This window comes from Aegilops tauschii, chromosome 1 (assembly GCF_002575655.3).
Source record: "Aegilops tauschii subsp. strangulata cultivar AL8/78 chromosome 1, Aet v6.0, whole genome shotgun sequence".
NCBI classification, from domain to species: Eukaryota; Viridiplantae; Streptophyta; class Magnoliopsida; order Poales; family Poaceae; genus Aegilops; species Aegilops tauschii.
The window spans coordinates 433,456,033-433,476,985 of NC_053035.3; the positions used below are offsets into that span (position 1 = coordinate 433,456,033).

General features: G+C 41.9%; 2 protein-coding genes across 2 annotated transcripts; both read right to left on the reverse strand.

Annotated features, from left to right (window-relative positions):
* Nucleotides 1-7,284: 7,284 nt before the first annotated feature.
* LOC109743082 (single-stranded DNA-binding protein, mitochondrial) lies at nucleotides 7,285-12,480 on the reverse strand. Its single transcript, XM_020302162.4, has 8 exons — nucleotides 12,299-12,480; nucleotides 11,221-11,296; nucleotides 10,964-11,127; nucleotides 10,659-10,867; nucleotides 10,447-10,547; nucleotides 9,880-9,939; nucleotides 9,671-9,715; nucleotides 7,285-7,647 (listed from the first exon to the last, which is right to left on the reverse strand). Exons 2-7 carry the CDS (start codon nucleotides 11,288-11,290, stop codon nucleotides 9,699-9,701), a joined length of 621 nt encoding a protein of 206 aa, XP_020157751.1. The 5' UTR covers nucleotides 11,291-11,296; nucleotides 12,299-12,480; the 3' UTR covers nucleotides 7,285-7,647; nucleotides 9,671-9,698.
* Nucleotides 12,481-15,763: 3,283 nt separating this feature from the next.
* Nucleotides 15,764-19,668, reverse strand: LOC109743070 (uncharacterized). The gene is made up of 6 exons (XM_020302149.4): nucleotides 19,314-19,668; nucleotides 18,564-18,681; nucleotides 16,897-17,027; nucleotides 16,744-16,818; nucleotides 16,285-16,434; nucleotides 15,764-16,136 (listed from the first exon to the last, which is right to left on the reverse strand). Exons 1-6 carry the CDS (start codon nucleotides 19,503-19,505, stop codon nucleotides 16,011-16,013), a joined length of 792 nt encoding a protein of 263 aa, XP_020157738.1. The 5' UTR covers nucleotides 19,506-19,668; the 3' UTR covers nucleotides 15,764-16,010.
* Between the last annotated feature and the right edge of the window lie 1,285 nt (nucleotides 19,669-20,953).

Here is a 20,953-nt window from a genome sequence, read left to right on the forward strand (position 1 = left end):
AACTGCCGCTGCCCCGCGCACTGCTGCTTGCACGCCGTCACCTCCGGGTCCTCCTCCTCCTCCCTCCCCGCGCACGCCGCGGCGACCAGGAGGAGCACGGCGAGGAGCGAGGCGAGGGGCACGGCCACTCTCATGGTGACCTGACCTCGATGGATAATCGATGGATCGGCGTGTGCGTTGGCACGCGTATGTGGGTAGCAAGGATGAGGATGAGGACCCGTCGGTCGGTTCGGTTAAGCGGTGGTGCTGTCGCCGTACTTCGTACGCAGACCGACCGAGCTAGGAGTGCACGCGAGTGATATGATGGGAGAAACGGGGAGAGTGTGTGTGAGCATGACGCCATCGGTCGGCTTGTACTGCCTGGTACCGTAGTACGTACACGTGCTCTCGGCATGCTTGGCGCGTGGTGCGGTGCAGGCAGCGCGCGCAGGAGGTTGATCGAAGTGCATGCAGGCATGGGAGGTGTGTCCAGGGTGCGTGTGTGTCTCGCTTATAGCGAGCTAGACGCCTGCCTCGCCTACAGGACACACTGTTGGGCCTGGCTACTGAAGAAACTACTTCAAAATGCTCGTAGTGCATTAGAAAATTTTCATTTAATTTTTTTGTGGGGGAGAAAAAATTCATTTAATATACTTCTAAAAATATCGCATATTAACTTAAAATGGTCATCGCATATTAAAAAAATTGTTCATTGTGTATTTTAAAAAATGTTCATGATGTATTTAGAAAACCACAGGGCAATTAAAAATATAATTGACTTGTATTATAAAAACTGTTCCTAAAATTAAAAAAGTTTTCATGTTTTTTAACTTTCGTCGAGTATTAAGAAAATGTTCAACGCATATTAAAAAAATGTTTGTAATGTACTTTAAAAAATCATGATGTATTTAAAAATATTCATAGTGTAATTATAAATGTTTATCACGTATTACAAAATATTCAACGTGTATTTCAAAAATATTCATGTAAAAATAATTATTTGAAATGTTCATGTAATTAAAAAGAGTGTTCACGGGTTTAAGAAAATGTTCACAGAGTATTAAGAAAGTGTTCAACGAGTATTAAAATAATTGTTCATCGTGCATCTAAAAAAATTTCATCATGTAAAATCAACAGACTTTTCTCTCATTGGCACATTTTTTCTCACATTGTAGAAGCAACACCTTACAATGATGATCGATGCACTTTTCTCAACTTCAACTCGATGTAAACACAGCTCATCATATGAACATGAATAAACTCTATATAAATGCCTCTGGCAGTGTACCAGGTAATTTAAGATCGAGCGTAACTCCTGAATATGATGAACTATGGTCATTTTGTGTTACGAAGCTAGCTATAATGGTCATGTAAAGCTAATGACAATAAAGATCATATCTCTAGTTATGTAATGTGAATAAATGATGATAGTGCATGGCGATATGCTTGGGATGGCTATGAAAATTTCATAATAGGTAGGTATGGTGTTGCTTTGAGGAAACATTGAGTTTATGTGTAAGGGAACAAGAGGAAGTCATCTCATGGGGTTGGATGTATCATCGAAGTATCCACCATGTCTTAATGTTAGAATGGACAAATATTGTATACCAAAGTGGCTAGCAGTAATACTTTTCTGGTGGAAGCATAAAACACTAAAACTTACATTAATCATAAAGAGCTCAAAAACTAAACAAAAATATCATGGCATTATATTGCAAAGAATAACAAGCCAAGTATCCCGAGGAAAATGGTTGGTAGGAATTAACCATCACCCCGCCCTAGCTACATCAAAGATGCTAGCCTATCAATGGTTGCAAACAAAACAAGATTGTGCCAATCTAGTCAATTACTAGAGTTCCAATATTTTGTCTTTACATGAAAGAATGGCAATGGTTCAATTGAGCATCAATGCACTATCATATCTCTAAATAATAGGAGCTTTATACTAATGCAAATTTAGTGGCTTTCAGTATGTCTCAAGACAATTGCCAAGTATTCGATCCTATTTATTCAAACTCCAAATGATGTTTTTATCAAGTCTTGTTCTTCTCAAGCACGCAAGTCTAATTATTCAGTACCAAGTGAATAAAACATGCCCAGTAAATATTATTAGACTCAAGCGCCAACCATGATTTCAACTTTCCAGTAAGTATAAGTGAAACACATGAAGTTTTAAGTGTTTTATTTTGTCACTTTTACTATGATGGAGATAGGTGAAGTACATAGAGCAAATGATCAAGCCATGCAAAACTCTCCCTTTCTCATAGGTGACTCTTAGATGCAACAATTATATTTATTCCAAAAAGGTAAAACAAAATTGACACTCCAACAAACTACACATAATACAAGGATGAATAAAAAGGTTTAACGAAGTCATGCTGAAATGTTAATGAAGAATGGGGATACCTTAGGTTTCCCAAAGCTTAGCCTTTTGAGCCTTCTTTCAAACAAATTGGGGGTGTTGGGCATCTCCAAGCTTGAATCTCTCTCAGTGGCTTTCCTTGATAGCTATGGCTCCTCTAAATTAAAAAGACTTCCATCCAAAATGGAACTTAGACGGAACTGTGAGTTGGTTAGTTCATAAATAATTATTAATAGCTACAGTTTTCTATATTTAAATAATGGCAACATCATATAACAATATCTACGACAAAGAACATAGTCATATGCTTTCTTGATCAAGGAGAACCAACCACTATGCTAGCATATATGGATAGATAAAGTTGAGTTGCACAAGAATCTACCAACATTTTCATTTAATTTTTTGCGGTGGAGAAAAAAATAATTTAATATATTTTTTAAAAACTCTCATATATTACCTAAAAATGGTCATCACATATTAATAAAACTATTCATTGTGTATTTAGAAAAATGATCATGATGTATTTAGAAAATCAAAGTGCAGTTAAAAATATAATTGACTTGTATTAAAAAAGTGTTCCTAAAATTAACAGGGCTATTTAAAACGTTTGTCAAGTATTAAGAAAATATTCAACGCATATTAAAAAATATTTTTCATGTATTTAAAAAAATTCATGATGTATTTAAAAATCATTCATAGTGTAATTATAAATGTTTATCATGTATTACAAAAATGTTCAATGTGTATTTCAAAAATATTCATGCATGGATAATTATTTGAAATGTTCATGTAATTAAAAAGAGTGTTCACGGGTTTAAGAAAATGTTCACGGAGCATTAAGAAAGTGTTCAACGAGTATTAAAATAACTGTTCATCGTGCATCTAAAAAAAGTTCATCATGTAAAATCAATATACTTTTCTCTCATTGGCACATTTTTTTCTCACATTGTAGAAGCAACAACTTACCATGATGATCGATACACTTTTCTCAACTTCAACTCAATGTAAACATAGCTCATCATATGAACAAAAATAAACTCTTTATAAATGCCTCTGGTAGTGTACCAGGTAATTCAAGCTCGAGCATAACTCCTGAATATGATGAACTATGGTCATTTTGTGTTATGAAGCTAGCTATAATGGTCATGTAAAGCTATTGACAATAAAGATCACATCTCTAGTTATGTAATGTGAATAAATGATGATAGTGCATGGCGATGTGCTTGGGATGGCTATGAAAATTTCATAATAGGTAGGTATGGTGTTGTTTTGAGGAAACATTGAATTTATGTGTAAGGGAACAAGAGGAAGTCCTCCCATGGGGTTGGCTGTATCATCGAAGTATGCATCATGTCTCAATGTTAGAGTGGACAATATTGTATACCGAAGTGGCTAGCAACAATACTTTTTTTTGAAAACCACCCGATGTGGTCCTTTGATATCTGGTTTTTTTTTGGAAACCACCACATATATTGATTAATCAAGATTGTTATTACAATCATTCATTACAAAATTCACCATGCAGGGCGGAACATCGTTAAGGATACCATCTGATCTATTATCGAAACTAAACTTTGCAATCGTATGGGCTACAACATTAGCCGAACGATTAATCTTGGAGTATTTAAAACTATTTATAAGCTTTGATAAACTCATCGCTTCCTTTTTCAAATCACCCATTGAAGACATGTCTCCTATTTCATTTGCAAGGGACGCAACCACAAACGCACAGCCAGTCTCCAAAATTATAGGATTATGAAAGGTAATACCTATATATAGACCGCAATGCATGCTCGTAGTTCCGCCTCCTCCACGCTTTTACAAAGCCCAATGTAATCCTAGGAAGAGACGAGGACCTTCCCCGAAGAGTCCTTGACCACCACAACTACACTTGCAGCGCTAATGCTCTCCGCAAAGCTTGCATCGACATTGATCTTAATATACTCCGAAGGAGGGGGTTGCCATAACACCTGAGTTTCCATAGGATTAGGAACAATTTCTAATCCTGACAGCAGACCTTCACCTTTATTTTTTGAGTCCACCTCTGGGCAGGATTGAATTGCGACAAATGACGACCAATAATTCTCCACAAAATTAGTAGAGGCCGAGACAAGTTCCTTCCCCGTACCAAATATCAAGTCATTCCTCAAGTGCTAGGCTCTTCAGAAAATGAAAATAATTTGGTCACGCAGAGTAGCATTCAATTGGTCCAAAAGAATAAGAAACCAATCAGACCCCGAATGCTTAAAAACCTCCTCCCCAGGAAGATCACATATATCCCTCAATGCCATACGCAACGCATATGCCTTCGGGCACTTGACTAGCGCATGAAACGTATTTTCATCTTCCACTTCACAAATAGAACATGTACTAAGAGTGGCTTGGTGGTGCAGGACTTTGTTTACCTGGACGGCCAAGCTGTTCGTAGCGACACGCCAAGCAAAAAATATGAATCTTCGAAGGAACATTGGCCTTCCAAATAATATCCCAAATCTTCCTCTCCCCCAACACCGCGCCACTGTATTGCCCTTCATCTTCTTTACGTTCCTTTAGATTACGCGCAAACATGTACGTGCTTTTAACCGAGAATAAACCATTCTGCCAAGCTATAAAATCAGCTTCCCCTGACGACTGAAGACGTAGACTTAAAATCTCCTCTGCATCATGTGGATAAAATAAGTGCCTAACCAAATTCTCATCCCATCTCCTCGGACCTGTTCTTCTTTGCAGTAACCTTAAGACCAGAGATTCTTGGTAGCCAATTATCTCTCCAAATATTAATATTAGATCCATCACATACTCGCCAAATAACACCCGATTTAAGCAGGTCCAAACCATGCAGAATACCTTGCCAAGGAAGCGAAGCTGATTGTGGAAAAACAGTGTCAAGGATATGCCCCTAGGGATAATATTTCGCCTTCATCACCTTTGCGTATAAGGACTCAGGGTTAACCACCAATCTCCAAGCCTGCCTAGCTAGCAGAGCTTGGTTAAATAATCTGAGATCGCGGAAACCCATACCTCCCTCACCTTTAGGCCTAGTCAGTTTGTCCCAAGCCAACCAGTGAGTTTTCCTCCTATCATCCTCGTTACCCCACCAAAAGTTTCTTATAATATGAGATAGCTCCTCACAAAGCGATGCCGGAAATTTAAAGATACCAATGGCATAAACTGGAAGAGCCTGAAGAGCTGATTTGATCAACGTTTCCTTCGCCCCACTAGATGCATATTTTCCAATCCAATCCGATAAAATTTTAAGAGCTTTTTCTTTAGTAGATTGAAATTTACGTGCCTTCATTCTTCCTTGTGGCACCGGAAGCCCTAGATATTTGTCCTCAAAACCTTCGGCAGTAATATTCAAGATTACCATGACAGACACTTGGTTTTCCATACTACACTTCTTCCTGAACATAATAGAGCATTTATCTGCCCTCAATAACTGTCCAGTCCCCTTCTCGTAAGTTGAAATGATATTTGATATCGGGTGTTGATATTGGCCAGCCCTAGATAATTTCACTTATCGTCGACACTTGGCAATAGTAGCCAAGGTGGGGGCAATCTCTTACAAGTCCGAATCATGGTCCATCAACCGGTATTCTTTCCCCTCAAAAGCTAAATCTACCGGTATTCATTTGTATTGTTGCGAATACAACTATCCGGTATTCCATGTCTCCTTGCTTCAGCCTGCCATTCCTCCTACGTGTGAGGTATCGGAAATCTTACTCATGTGTACGGTTTAGAGAACTACAGACCACTACCGAGCAGATCGATGATACTACTCCCTCCGTTTCAAAATTCTTGTCTTAGATTAGTCTAAATACGAATGTATCTAATACTAAAACGTGACTTGATACATCTGTATTTAGACAAATTTAAGACAAGAATTTTGGGACGGAGGAAGTATATCACAAGTCAGCAATGAAACGATCCTAGCTGCAGGTCTGAACCGCACCACGTACCAACAGATCGATATCCATGGCGACTAGAGGTAGGCGCGACTCGATCGACGGAGGACATGCATGGTTCGACTTGCAGGATGGGCCCACGATAGACGATGCCCGGTCCTGGCCAGGCCAGGCCGAGGAACGACGTATAGCCGTAGGGACGGGTAGGGGCCTGGCCGTGGCCGGAGGTGACCTGGAACTGGAAGCAAGGGAGGTTTCACGTGGAGGTGCAGTAGCCCTAGCCCCTAGCCTAGCTGCGGGGGCTGTCGGGGCCGCGGCCAGAAACTCCACGGCGCGTCCACGTGCTTTGCCCCCGCGCCAGTGAGCCCGCCGGCCAGCCTCGTACGCGCGCCCGTCCAAGGTCCAACCCCCCGCGACGCGCCGGGACGAGCGGCTCGCTGTCCCTGTCTCAGGTGCCTCTACGTACGCCCCCCTGGGCGCCGGCGGCCAACTTCCACGGCCGCGGCCGGGCTCCGCGTGCCTCCGTCGAAAGGTCGAGGACGGCCAACGGCGGGGAGGTTGGCGGGCGAGCGCGCGGGCGCTGTGGCTGTTCGCACTGAGTACATCACAGGTCCATGATCAATCTGCACCAAGTCTCCTCTCGTTCCAAAATAGATGACTCAACTTTACACTAAACTTGAGTCATCTATTTTGGAAGGGAAGGTTAGTACTTGCCCAACAGCTGAGCCGGACACTTGTCCTCGCGCCCACGCAGGCGAGCGCTGTTCGTTCGTGCCATCTGCTCCGCCCAGGACACCCTACGTACCCCCTTGTGCGCCCCCACAGATGTAATCATCTGAGGCCTGCGCTACCCAAACTAAGCCAAATCTCACGGGCGTGCCATGTTTTTGGCAAGCAGGCCCTGGATTCACCGCCATCCATTTTTTACTGGCTTTTGGGCGCGATCTCGAGATGGTCACCGTCAACTGCGGTGCGCTGCGGAGTCACCCCGACGCTACGTCAGGCAGCCACGCTCAGCAATTTTGTGACCATTCCAAATTACCTCCCGGCTACACAAGATGACTCACAAGAGAACAATAGTGCATGACTCTCAGTCTCAGGGACCTTCCGTGCCGCGCTACACGCCCTTCTACCATGTCTACCTTGAACAATCATTCGGTACATCATATCATCCATCCACTGTCGTAAAACAGTTCATCGGTCGCCGTTTGCGACGTGGTAAAACACGCGACCGCGCGTCAAGGCATTACGTGCATCCACCGCTAAATTTAACTGCTTCTGGCAAGACGGAGATGTGACAGAGTATCCATCTTAGCCTCCAAGGCTTCAACAAAGCAGCAGCAGCTTGGTAGAGCTTCCCCTTATTCTCAACTTAACTCGCCACTAGTTATGAGCCACCACCTGCGCAGCAAAAGTATAAGGTTACAATGGACTGGAGTTGAGGAGAATAAAATTTCGGCTACTGGGATCCACATGAGCACATACGTAAGTAAGGCTCTAGCCATAACATAAGAAACATGCAACGACCGTTAAGATGTACTACCTCTGTTCCTAAATGTAAGACGTTTTTGCAGTTCAATGTAGCGCGAAAACCATAGAAGTACAAGGGGGCACCCATGGACAGGGCCAGCTGGGTTACCGTCATAGGATCATAGCTAATAAGACCAACAACATCTTCTCCCACCTGTACCTTCAACACAGCTGCAGCCATGTGAACTAGGTCTCTCCACATCGTCATTTTTACCAAGTAAAGTGTCAGCCCATCAATGCAAATACATTATGCTCTCACAACCTAGTGCACTGCTCAAGATGCTATGGGCCAGGGCAAATCCTGGAATTTCAATAATCGATCAAGCTAACCCAGACAAGCCAAAGGAAAAAACAAGCCCTTTAAAATTTTCCATACAAGTAGGCTAGCAACCTAGTCCCGAGGTCCCCTTATCGCTCCCTTCTGTTCGTCCACTCCCTCCCTCTTTCTCCAGCTCTGCTGCTACGCTCCTCCTGTTTTTCGCATATCGTCTCCATCAACGCTGAAGATGGACACTGAGCCAATGAGGTGCGCATGCTGCGACTTCAAAGAGGAGTGCACCCAGGAGTACATAAAGAGCGTCAAGGCCAACTTTGGAGGGGAATGGCTCTGCGGCTTATGCTCGGAGGCCGTAGGGGATGAACTCAGTAGAGAGGGAAGGGGCCAGGATGGCGTCAAAGAGGCTATCAAGGCGCATATGGCATTCTGCAGGATGGCTCTGTCAAGCCCAGCTGTACGAGTCGCCGATGGCATGAGGGAGATGCTCAGAAGGAGCTCAAGAGATAAGGGGAGGCCTTCAACATCAGCAAAGTCATGCTCTCTCTAACTAGGTGAGAAGCTTTTCGATGTAAGGAACATCCCAATGATGCTCTGAGTCATCTTTGGACATTATAATGATGTGAGTCTGCCAATCTACTGAAGAGTTATATTTGTAGTAATTTAAGTTTGATATTCCTAGGCAACATGTCAATTGTAAATATGATCAATCTTATGATATGAGGTTTCAATATCACTATGTTTCCGAATGTATGCAAGCTTCGTTCACTGGAGATATATGAAACTGGTTTTCTGCCTTCATGTTATTTTTCATGAGAATCTAACTTCATCTACATTTGTTTGTCTTTGATTCTAAAATATGGCTTTGTTATCATTCTCAACTGATGCAGTTGATATATAGTGAAAAACTAACTCTCAAAATGATAATGTAGAGTGAGTGAACAGTTACTTTGCCAGTTCAACTCTGCAATTTCTGCTCAATGTGTTCCTTTGTTACCATATCAGCCAGAAAATTTGGAATAAGATTTGACCTAGCTGGATCTCACTGTGCTACTCTTCATAAATACCTAGAGCATTCCAGAGAAAACTGTCTACTGTCCACCAACATGTACAAACAGATTAAAACATGAATAAAAGGGAAAATGCCTTAGGATTCAAGGTTTGGAATACTGTAAAGCCAGAACTACCACTAGTGTACCAACATCATAAAGTTCCTCGCGATGAAGATACAACTCACATTAGTTCCATTTATTGGGATGTGTTGTTTCAGAATGTTGTTTACTGGGAAAGTCTACAGCATAGGTCAACAGCGTAGTTACGGCAATAATGCTGCTCTACCCCTACTTTAAGGTCGTGAAAGTTGTAAAAGGATGTGTATTGATTGTGGATGTTTCTCAACCATGGAAACACAATAACACTGAATGAGAGAGGGTAATGCTCGATAGTTGAAGGTGTTCCACAAATAATGCAAAATTAAAGCCAAACTGAAAGGAGAAAAAACTCAGAACTTGCAACCAGCACAACATTTAGACACGACTCAACAGTCAAAACCTAACACTACTAAAGCTAACAAAACACACACATTGGAAAAAGGCCTCAAGCAAGATATCTAGTCCTGACCTGCTTATGCTGACATCAATAGCTTTTACTAGAACAATCCGTCTCCTGCGTCCAAAGGTTATTGTTATCATGGTTCGTATAGTAATATAGAAACATATATCAGTATGCCAAACATTGTGAAGACCATGGACTAACACATAATGCTCGACGAACATAAATAAAAGAAACATTCCTGTATTTCAGAACCTTAAGATAGTCATCAAACTTACTCAGCTCATCTAGTGATATGCTAGCAGCACTCTCCCCAGATTTAACCAGTCGAATCTTACCTGTACACAAAACAATTACTCAGAAGATTAGCTTTTGCATGACGAGAATGCATAATGGGTGTGGCTAGGTCTCAGTCGACCAAGATTTAACCAAGTCTCAGTGAAGTGCATAACATGTAAGAAAGAACAAGAAAAAAAACTGTTTTTTTTTTTTGCATGGATCTCATGTAAGATCTCACGAATATAGCATTGACGGAGACAAAGTCTCAGTCGACTGAGATTTAGCAAGACTGATATAGTAAACTACTCTTATATTATGGGACGTGTCAAAAACGCCCTTATATTATGGGACAGAGGGAGTAGTACAGAAGAAAAGTATAATTGAAAAAGGCAGAACGCATGGCTGTGTTCAGTTAGATATACAGAATAAAAAGAATATTAGCAAGCAAAATACAACAGTCACTGAGTTACCTATAAAAACTATTATGACAGAATTACTCCTTATCAAATATTACTACAACAAAATTGAATTAGCATTAAATTGTTAGTCAATGTTGACCAGCATACCATCACCCCGAATACAGATCTCCGATATATTCCTGACTTGACCATCAACGCCGTCATTGTAGACCCTGGTTTCGATTTCACCCTCGACATATACCGCAGAGCTGAAATAAGGCATGAATGAAGATAACATGTTCCAACTGAAGATAAAATCCAAGACTTGCTACATCTATATGGGGAGAGAAAAGATGAAATGTTTGTATTTGAACACATACTTTTTCACCAACTTCTGAACAGCATAAGCACCTAGATGCTCGCTATGAACAGCTATTCGATGCCACTGAGCCGGCTTTGGTGTATCCGCAGACCCAATTACCCTCTGGTCAAACATGCCACCAGTTCCAATAGTAAATATAGTTATCGTCCGCCCATTACGTAAAATTTTCTGCACAGGCGCTTGTCCAACTTTACCACATATTATAGCCTAGCAAGAAAAAAACATACCAATAAGTGTCAGTTTGTGCTCCTGGAGTCCATGGAACCAAGCAGCAAATCACTGTATTACATAACATATAAATACCCTATGAACGCCACGGAATCCCCAGCCCTTCTTGGGGTCCACGCTTTGGGGTTCTAACTCTCTCCTTGAATCTTTCAAATCGCCATCATCACCCATGTCATCCTTCTCATCAATATCGGAGAAAGAAACTGTAGAACTCCAAGCTCGTGATGTTCTGCATAAATCTACAAAGAGCCAGTAATCAAGCTTTCCCCTTACTCCTCAGTATGACTGTGCTTATCATCGATCATAATGAATAAGAATGGAAAATAACCAACCAACTGATTTCCTTTGCTGCTCTAAGACTCTCCTCAAGCCTTTCAGCAATCCAGTGCCAACAGAACCCATGGTAATCTACATGCAGAGACAAAAGAACGTTTAAATATATAACCACAAACAAAATCACTGGAAAATACCCTTATTCCCCCCTTGAACTTAAGCAAAAAAAACACCAGAGCCATCGTTCCCCTTCAGCACTTTGCTCTAGCAGATCAATTCTCTTGATCTTGAGCCTTTTACGTGTCCAGTGTAATATTTTTCTAGCAAAGTACAATATGACTGAGTGTATGCATTAGGACAACAGCTCAATATCTTTAAAGCTAACATGAGACAATTGTAACGAACACATATTTAATGGTCTTGTGAGTAACTAAATGCATACATAAATATAAGAGACAGAGCGAAAACACAAAGTACAATGGCCAAAAGACACATTCTAAACAAGGTTTTGCAATTTTTTCCCGAGAGGCTTGTTCTTTATCACCTGAAATGGGAACTAACAACGGATGGCATGAGCAACGGGGTCAACAATATGAACAGTAATAATAGTATTTCAGAGTGTTGTTATTTTTTTCCAATGACTACCACGACATATGAGCTTGTTTATTATTCAGTATAATGTAGACTGGCAATGTCTAAACGAGTCCAAGTTTCCGAAAGCCTAGAGAACTAGTGCGACGGCTTGAATTGTCACTCTCAGGTACACACTCAGGGACTGTGTCTGACATAAGCCTAAACACAAATGCCTAGGAATCTCTGCCATGAGGCCGTCCACTTTTTAGACGAACAACGATGACATACTAAGCTAAGTAGCTAATGCACTGGCAGGTATGAACTCCATTGGCATAACAATCGGCAATCCGTGCCGCACGTTCATCCAAAAGGAGCGGCGTTATGCTGGGATCATGCTACTGCTACTGCCCGATTCCCACCATAGACCAACCGCGGATCGCAGGGACGCGGATGACAGAAATGCACCGGTGACCGTTGAGGCATTTCACCAAACAGGTTGCGTACATGGCGCGCTGTTCCCAGGACAAGAGAGAGGCGGCGGAGAGGAATAGAAGATTTGTTTACCTGGAGACGGAGGGGGCTGTGGCGGGGCAAGAGCAGCGATCGGAGCGGCAGCGGCGCTGGCAACGACGATGAAAGCGGCCGGAGCCCAGAGCAGAACAGAGCAGGAGAGGAGGGAGCGGCGGGCGCTTTAGCGAGGCTGGGGAAGTGGTGAGGGGGTTTCTCTTTCGCGTCCACCGTCTGATTAATAATCCAACAGTGGGGAAAGGCCTTGGAGTGGACAACAGGCGGGTGTGTCTCCTCCGATTAATACTACGTATAATAAGCAAAAAAGAATGACGTGACGTATAATCTCTACTCTAATGAAGGAGTTGGTAGCCCGGTATGGTTTATTTTCGTCCGGTATTTATTCGTCACCTCTCACCACCCCCACCAACTGGTTTTTCTCTTTTCCATTAGAAACCCAAATCTTATTGAAGGAGATATCTTGTTTCGTGCTTACTTTGGTAGGTTCTGATTCATTCTAATCACGTAAATAAATAGATAATTAAGAATTCCGAACTCACACCATATATTTGAGATTACCTTCCTAAAATATAGGCATAATATTTTTCCTCGATAACCCTCCAAAACAAAATAAGATAATCCTCAATAACAAATCATTAATCCTGCGTACTATGTCATTATTATTATCTCCGCTATTAATTGACTATCACAAGTTTCCTAAACAACAAAAGAACATATCTTTTACTTGTGGGCGTAAACATCCGCGCACCCTACGGAGGACATCGTGCGCTACACCATGAAGGATGTCGCGGCTGATACTCGAGAATGCCAAGGCGTGCATCACGACGTCAAGGATGGCATGACGGAAGGCGTTTCGTCATACCACCACGTACATGTGTTCGTGGACACGGTCATATTATATTTCTTGTCATTAATACACAGAGACACACAGACTACATTCTTAAATCAAGTGTGTCCATTCAAATGTCAGAAATTCGTTAAGGAAATGTGTCCTACAATACTTGGTAGTCACCGTCATTCGTAGCAGCCATTCATGCGAAAATATTTTGAAAATCGAGTGCTGAATCAATTTAGAAATAAAACCATTAATGTAATTAATTAACTAGACGGTTAATTATGTATGTAATTAATTAGGTCCATTTAATTAGAACTTTTTTCCACTCAATCAATTTTGAAACCAAGTCATTAATGTAATTAATGGTTTAGGTAGACACTTAATTATGCCTATAGATAATTAGAAGTAGTGATTTTTTCCAATTAGGTGGGTAATTAGTCGATTTGGTTGGCAGTTAATCAGGCATGCGAAGAATTAGGTAGGTTGTTAATTATTTATGTAATTAATTAATTAAGCAAGCAGTTCATCGCGTTGAATCATTTTACAAGCGCTCGTCGGCAAGGACAATCAACAAGCTCCGAGCGGCATGGTCGAGCACCACTTGCCAACATGAACAACGGACACCATGCGCCCGCGACATGGATGACCTAGCGTTCACCAAGATGGATGACGACCATGCTCTGCAGGATGTCCATATGTTGACGGTTTTCGAAACGTTCACGGATGAGTACAACACGACACTAGATTGGCGAGGTGGTTCATGCTATAGTTGAAAGGGAGAGTGCTCCACGAATAAGAAGGAAAAAATTAACTAAAGCGACCAAGTGGTCCATGGTGTTGGAGATGGAAAGAGTGTTCCAAAAATATAAAGCGAAACAAAAAACAAAGATTATTATAAAAAATAAGTAGGAATGAGAATTAAAACTGGCGAGGAAGGAGGAAGAAGAAGAAGATGAGGCGTCGCTGACAAACGCGCTGATGTCGGCGTCAGTGAAATGGGTCGGCGAAGAGACTAGGAGTAGAAGATGTGGGGAAGGATGAGGAAGAGAAGAACATCAATTATCCCTTCTAGCAATGAATGGTATCTGGGCTGGAGGTGGAGCTTATTGGTGACTAGGAATACTTTCAGGTTGCTACTTACCTCCCATGTCGGTGTGCATTTGCGAAGTTGAATGGACCTCTGAGACTGATCTCTATAGTTATTTATTATTTTATGTCAATAGTAAGTGTTAGTTTAATCCACTTTATTATACAGTAAATATGAAATATTTCATCTTTGTTGCAACGCATGACGAAGGTGAGGTGGGTGTCCTTTGATTTTAAAGGAGGCTCCAGCGAAAAATGTCCCACTAAAGCGGGAAACCGAGTGAGAAAGGGAGGGTCCGAGAGAAAAAGGGGGCGATACGTTGTGGGGAGGGGGGCCCGCATTTCTTCCCCATATATGGTCTAAATTTGGGGGAGCCCGGACTGTCCATACAATTGAATTTAAAGAGCCTACTAAGCGTTGGTTTGATGTCCGAACACGTCTCAACCTTTGAGAACAAATGAGCCTTGACCTTACAGACGACCTTAATCATTTGCTTGATTAATTTATATATGCATAGCCCGTAGTAACGCACGGGCGTTCTGCTAGTAAGCAATTAATAAGCAGTCAAATGGCTCAACGAATAGTGCTTGGTTTGGCCTCAGATTGCCTCATCTTCATCCAGGCTCATGGGCACAAGATATCACATGTAATCCTCGGTTTACAGATGATGACACGCCAAGATCACCACGATAATGTGGTCTATATGGCACTCCCGGAACCGGATCAAACACGGCGAAGAGGGAAGGAATCCTACGGCTACGATCAGGGCCACCAAGGAGGCTATCGCCCTCCTTCATCTACCACGTCGAGATGTGATGATTTTGCCTGGATTCGGCTGGAGACCACCTGATGAGGGTGTCGTCAAGATCACTACGGACGGTGCCTTGAACTTTGCTGATGGCAGGGGCGGTGCGGGAGGGGTGGTTCGATCCTCTTCGGCGCTCCTGGGAGCATGGTGCAAACCATATTTGGGTATCTCTGATCCCTTGATTATGGAGGGTTTATTACTACGAGACGGAGTTCGGTTCGCTTCTCTTCGAGGATTCTCGCATGTGGTAATGGAAACCGATTGCTTGGAGATGGTGACGCTCTGGAACACTCGCCACAATTCTCGTTCAATTGTGGCTCCTTTATTGTTAGAGATAGAAGAGCTATGTAATAATTTTACTTTGTTTGATATTCAGCATGTAAACAGGTCAGCTATCATCCCGGCGCATCTTTGTGCAAAGCATGCTTGCACTCTGAATGTGACCGACAGCTGGCTTGAGGAGACTCCTAGCTTTTTGGTGACCAGCCTATTGGCTGATGTCACAAGAATGCCTTCATATGTAAAGCTCTCTGATTTCCCTGCAAAAAAAAAAAAAAATTAGTGCGTAGCGTCTCACAATCTCTCTCGCTCTCAGGTTTAAGATCAGGCTCGATTTCATATTTGCTTTTAGCCCAAAATTGTTCTCAGGTTTGAGATCAGGCTCGATTTCATATTTGTTTTTAGCCCAAAAATCTGGGTTTATATAGAAGTACGGAAGTTCTCAAAAGGAACAAGGATCGCACACGTCGAATCCTCAACATGATTTGCATCTACCCTGGAAATCAAACGATCTTTTCATGTGGTTTATCAGTAGATTCGTTCCCTTCTGTGACATGTGTTGTATATCAGTATATGTATCATCTTATACCCATACAGTTACAACAGTGCCTTCTTAATAAAAAGCAAACAAATGCAGCCCAGGCATGATCGGAGGCTTCAGATAGACAACTCATCGTTCCGCACATCAAAGCCAACAGGTACTCGGTTATACAACAGCAGTCGGATACGCAAATCGTCTTCACGGAGCAGCACCGGCGGCGTCCTCCGACGACTTCTTGTACTCGGGCTTGAGCTCGTGCGTGCCCTGGTTCGGACCTCGTTTGTTGTACATACAGAGGTCGTTCAATATCTCCTTGAGGAATTGCTGCATATAGCCAGGCACAAACAGATGCGTAAGCAAGTGGTCGAGAAACGAACAAATTGCAGATCTGTACTGGAAACCACTTCATATTAGCAGGACAGATTTCTTTTTTCCCTGCTAACGATGCCAGGGATATAAGCTTAGGAAGTACCTCTGGCTGGTCAGTCTCTTGCACTAGAGCCTTCAGTGCCCAGTTAGGCTGCTTTTCGAAAAGCTTGAAGATAATGTTTTCCAGTTCCCGACGATCCCTACGTGTCCTTTTGACATCGGATGGTTTGGTTGGCGTTGGCTTCCTCTTCTCCTGCACAGCACAAATTTATATATGTCATGACAAGTTATAATTGGCAAATTACAGACGATGGGCAACAAAAATGGATGCATGGATCTGAAGTGGAAGAAAAACTTCAAAATTGCAAATCATTTTACAATCAACAGTTATATAGGTAATATGAAAATGGATGTACACTCTACATAACTTGACTTTGTATCTAAATTCGGGAAACAATGCATGGCATATTGAAACCACCTCGATGTATTAACAAATGTTAACATATATCACTATGGACAAAAGCACAATGGATAATCCACAAATGGCAGAAGAAGCAACTACCTTGGAACTAGAAGATATCAGACCAACCATGCCAGGCATGGGTCTCATGCTCATTCCATGGTCATTATCAAGTACCTACAAGCAGTGAAGACAATGGTTAATTATAATAGCCTAAAGACGCGATAAGGTGAAAGGGCCATTGAAGCACTCCACCTGCACTTTTCTAGTTTTAACCATCGACTTTTGTGTTCTTTCACGGCATAACTTCGCGTAGTTTAATAAGTTATCCTTGTGAGGTTCCATGTCGAATTTATGCTCGACTTTTCCTTCACATGAGAGTTTTCCTGCAACAAACGGTTATGTTTCGGTCATATTCAAAACTAATAAGTGCCACTGTGCCACTCCAAGAATCCCAGAAGTCTTCGAGAACCAAGAACCACAGAGCTGCTAGTAAGTGCGAATTTTTCAATCTTGTTACAGGCAGTAACCTGCCAGTGGTGACCAGTTACCGGTGGTAGGCCATCTGAAGTTAGCAGGTTAGGGTTTCAATATTACTTAGTGAGCTATATGAATTTAGAAGCAGCTCAGCAAGTTAGACAGCACCACATATGACAGTAGTCTCCCTATTTTTCTGAAATAACTGAAAGGATGTATCAATGTGCACAAATTCTGCAAAATCGCTCAGGGAGCATGGTGAACATTGACATCTCATATGTTTCAAATTTTACATGATGGAGTCAAAACAGAACATCACCACAGAGAGAAGATTGCATGGGAAAACAACCCAAAACTACACCATGTTTGATGGCAATGTTTATTGAGGTTTGAGGAATCGAAGGCACTATGCACTCAGTGATCACACAACAATTATGTAAAACGTCCCCACAGACTAAAGCATCCGATCGCCTAACAAAACACTGGACAATACATACACAAGAAAAACTCCTAAGCTACATGAATTCCGTAAGAACCAAAATACATGCTAGACATGAATTATATGTCAAGAAAATACTACTCTTGGAATAAATGCAATCACCACCAAGACACCTACTACTACTACACTAGTAAATTCTAAATCCTGAAACTTGTGGTTGTGGGTTTAGAATATTGCTTAGAATATTCAGGCAGATACAATAGGCCAACATAGACAAATTCACAAATATATGAAGAAAAAGGTGGAATGTTCTATGCTCGCACGGCGACATTTTAGAAGGACAGGGTATCAAAATTATGAAGATGGGACAATCACTATCATTAAAATTCTAAGCAAATAGGCCAACATAGACAAATTCACAAATATATGGCATGTTCTATGCTCGCACGGCGACTTTTTAGAAGAAAAGGGTATCAAAATTATGAAGATGGGACAATCACTATCATTAAAACTCAACAGATAGCCCAACTAGTGCAATCAAAATCAGAAAATCCATACATGCCAAACTAAATCATTCAAGTCAGATAATTGATGTAGAAGTAACTGTGTGGATTCATTTCTCATGAGTACGGTGCAAAAGGTTTGGCACTGAAACCATTTGCAGATGTTAACAAATTCATATTGACAACCACAATGTATAGATAAAAACATTTGAAGTGCACGTGTCTAGCTCTCTTGTAGAAAATATGCAGCATGTGCGGAATATTAAAGACATGACACATCACAGAATTATAGTACAGCATATTTGACTGTTTCCACAAGATTACTATTGCATATAAAATCAATATCTGTGTTAAACCAAAAGTACATAGGCAGAACCAAAGTGCAAATCCAAACCAAGCACATCAGTCAGGACAACAGAATATCCAGGCCAGTAAAATACACAAATAAGAAAAACATTGACACATGCACTACAATAATAACGAGCAGGGAATTTGTTTCATACCCTGATTAGTCTCAGAGAAAACACACATGGGTACAAAATCCTTGAACATATTCAAGGAGTAACTCTTTGGTAGATTGCAAGTGCTGGCTACACTAGTTTGAGACATCTCCATCTTGAACTGCCATTCCAAATAACAAGTCGTAAGAACAATAAGCACCACAAGCAAGAAATAATGAGTATGATACAGACATAGAATGAGTGATAATTAACAGTTGGGACAGCAGTATGCCATGCAGTTCTTCAAATGAGTATCTTCAATACACTAAGTTCAATCTGCATAAGATTTTTATGCTTTTCATTCATGGTGTAATGTAGAATACATCGATTACTTAATTAACTCATGCAAAATGCATTTTCTCTTCCACCTACCAAATCAATCCTAGCATCAGAGATTACCATTCACCCATCGACTTCATCATCCATTAACAAACTATATGCTGCAGTTCAACCAGTCTTCACCAAACTTCTTCCTAGCCTAGCTTGCGAACTCAAACAAATCCCCGAATCATATATAGAAGGCGCGTTGTTGTTCATGAGCACAATTGTCTCCAATCATAGTTTATATTCTCATCAACCACCTAATGCTACCTGATTAAAACAAGCACCTAAATGTGTTCAACCATATCATCAGTAACTACACAGCTCCCGTACCAACCCATTGGTTGTGCAGTTCAATCGAGGCGACTCTACCCAACAAATCCGCACACCAATCAGAAGCACGGGGGACAAGGGGAACAGCGGGGTCCTTGCCTGGAGGGAGGGCTCGGCGGAGCTGAGGGGGTCGAGGGACAGCACGACCTTGGCGACGACCGGGTTAGGGTTAGCATCGCCGGAGGAGGAGGAGGCGCCCTGCCAGGCCTGGGAGACGACGGGGGGGCACTTCATGAGCCACACGGAGCGGTCCGCCCGCGCAGTCTCCAGGTACTTCGCCTCGTCGCCCATCCCTGCGCCGGCCAACCGCCGCGGGTGGTCTCGTGGTCTGGGGGGTCGGGGGATCGTTCGGTGGCGGCGCTAGGGCGACCGGGAGGAGCGGCGCGTGATCTGACGCGGCGGAAGACGGGGAGAGAGACTAGTCTAGAGAGGCACGTGCGGATCGCGTGACCGCGAGACGGGTAAGAGCAGAGACATTATCGATTAACTAGTACACCGCCCGTGCGTTGCTACGGGCTACAATACAATGCATATAAATGAATTAAACAAATGACTAAAGTTGTCTTCAAGGTCGAAGATCATTTCTTCCTTGTATACTTGGGCATGTTTGGACATCAAACGGGCAGCCGGTAGGCTCTCCAAATTCAGCTGTGTGGACAATCGCTGCAACATAGCTAACACTTTATTTGCAATCAACCACTCTCTTCCCATCACATCCTTTCTTCCTATCATTGTAGCCCAATTGTTGAGCTCCCTCCATAGTCACACATTTCCTCACACCGCCAACCCGTGAACCACGTTGGGGGACACCCGAAGACAACAATCCTTATCGTCGCCCTCTCGCTAGGAGGGACAAAGAGCGAGGCATAAACATACACATACGTAAGTTAATTCATTATTTCATTAATTGATTACTTAATATGATGTCTTGTATCCTCTACATAGACAAAAAATACAACAAAAATATTATCTTCATTCTACATAATGAAATTGAAAACTTGTGAACAAAATCACAAATAAGTGTTGAAAAGTAAGAAAACATGAGGATCCTTAAATTGATGATACGATTTACATGATACTAACTCCTTCCCATATACATAGGTCCCCTATCAAAATACTGACAAAAAAGAGAAGTGATTAATGCCCGTCTCATGGGCCTCGCATACTTGGACAGACGATGTAAATGAAATCCATATATTAGCTAATTATAAGGTGCTTCCAATCAAAATAAAACATTTATAAAGGAAGGGGCTACTACAACTTGTACAGTCCTGAGCCACCACGCTGCTAACACACTCATTGTCCAGTGTATGCAAGTCATCTCTTCCTCTCCCCATCACAAGTGACATGTTCAAACTCCAAAGTCGATGGATTGAATCCTTCAATGCGAAGACACCAAAATTTGAACTCCAAGGTGCAACCTTGCAGCCTTCACATGATGCAGTATATTGGCCAAGGTAGCATACTATCAAATTTAGATCCGATTACATTTTTATACCTCTCATAACATAGAGATTGACAAGATATGATGATTATCACTTGAGAATATATACCAGCAACAAAAACATCCACAAATATATAAACACATATCACTTTTAAAAAGGTAAAACTTTGAGACACAACAAAACACTATATGCCTAGATGTAAAAAATGACAAAAGGAGAATAGGAATAAATATGAAGACGTGTAGTATTTGAACCGGAGCTCACATGCTCCTTGATGAACTGTAAAATCTGAAA

Coding starts and splice junctions, on each gene's coding strand:
- LOC109743082 (XM_020302162.4), bottom strand. CDS start 11,290: ATGGGTTCTGTTGGCACTGGATTGCTGAAAGGCTTGAGGAGAGTCTTA. Junction 11,128..11,220: donor GCAGCAAAGGAAATCAGTTG/GTTGGTTATTTT, acceptor GGCTCTTTGTAG/ATTTATGCAGAACATCACGA. Junction 10,868..10,963: donor GATTCCGTGGCGTTCATAGG/GTATTTATATGT, acceptor TTTTCTTGCTAG/GCTATAATATGTGGTAAAGT.
- LOC109743070 (XM_020302149.4), bottom strand. CDS start 19,505: ATGGGCGACGAGGCGAAGTACCTGGAGACTGCGCGGGCGGACCGCTCC. Junction 17,028..18,563: donor TTTCTCTGAGACTAATCAGG/GTATGAAACAAA, acceptor CGTTTGTTGCAG/GAAAACTCTCATGTGAAGGA. Junction 16,819..16,896: donor TTAAAACTAGAAAAGTGCAG/GTGGAGTGCTTC, acceptor CACTGCTTGTAG/GTACTTGATAATGACCATGG.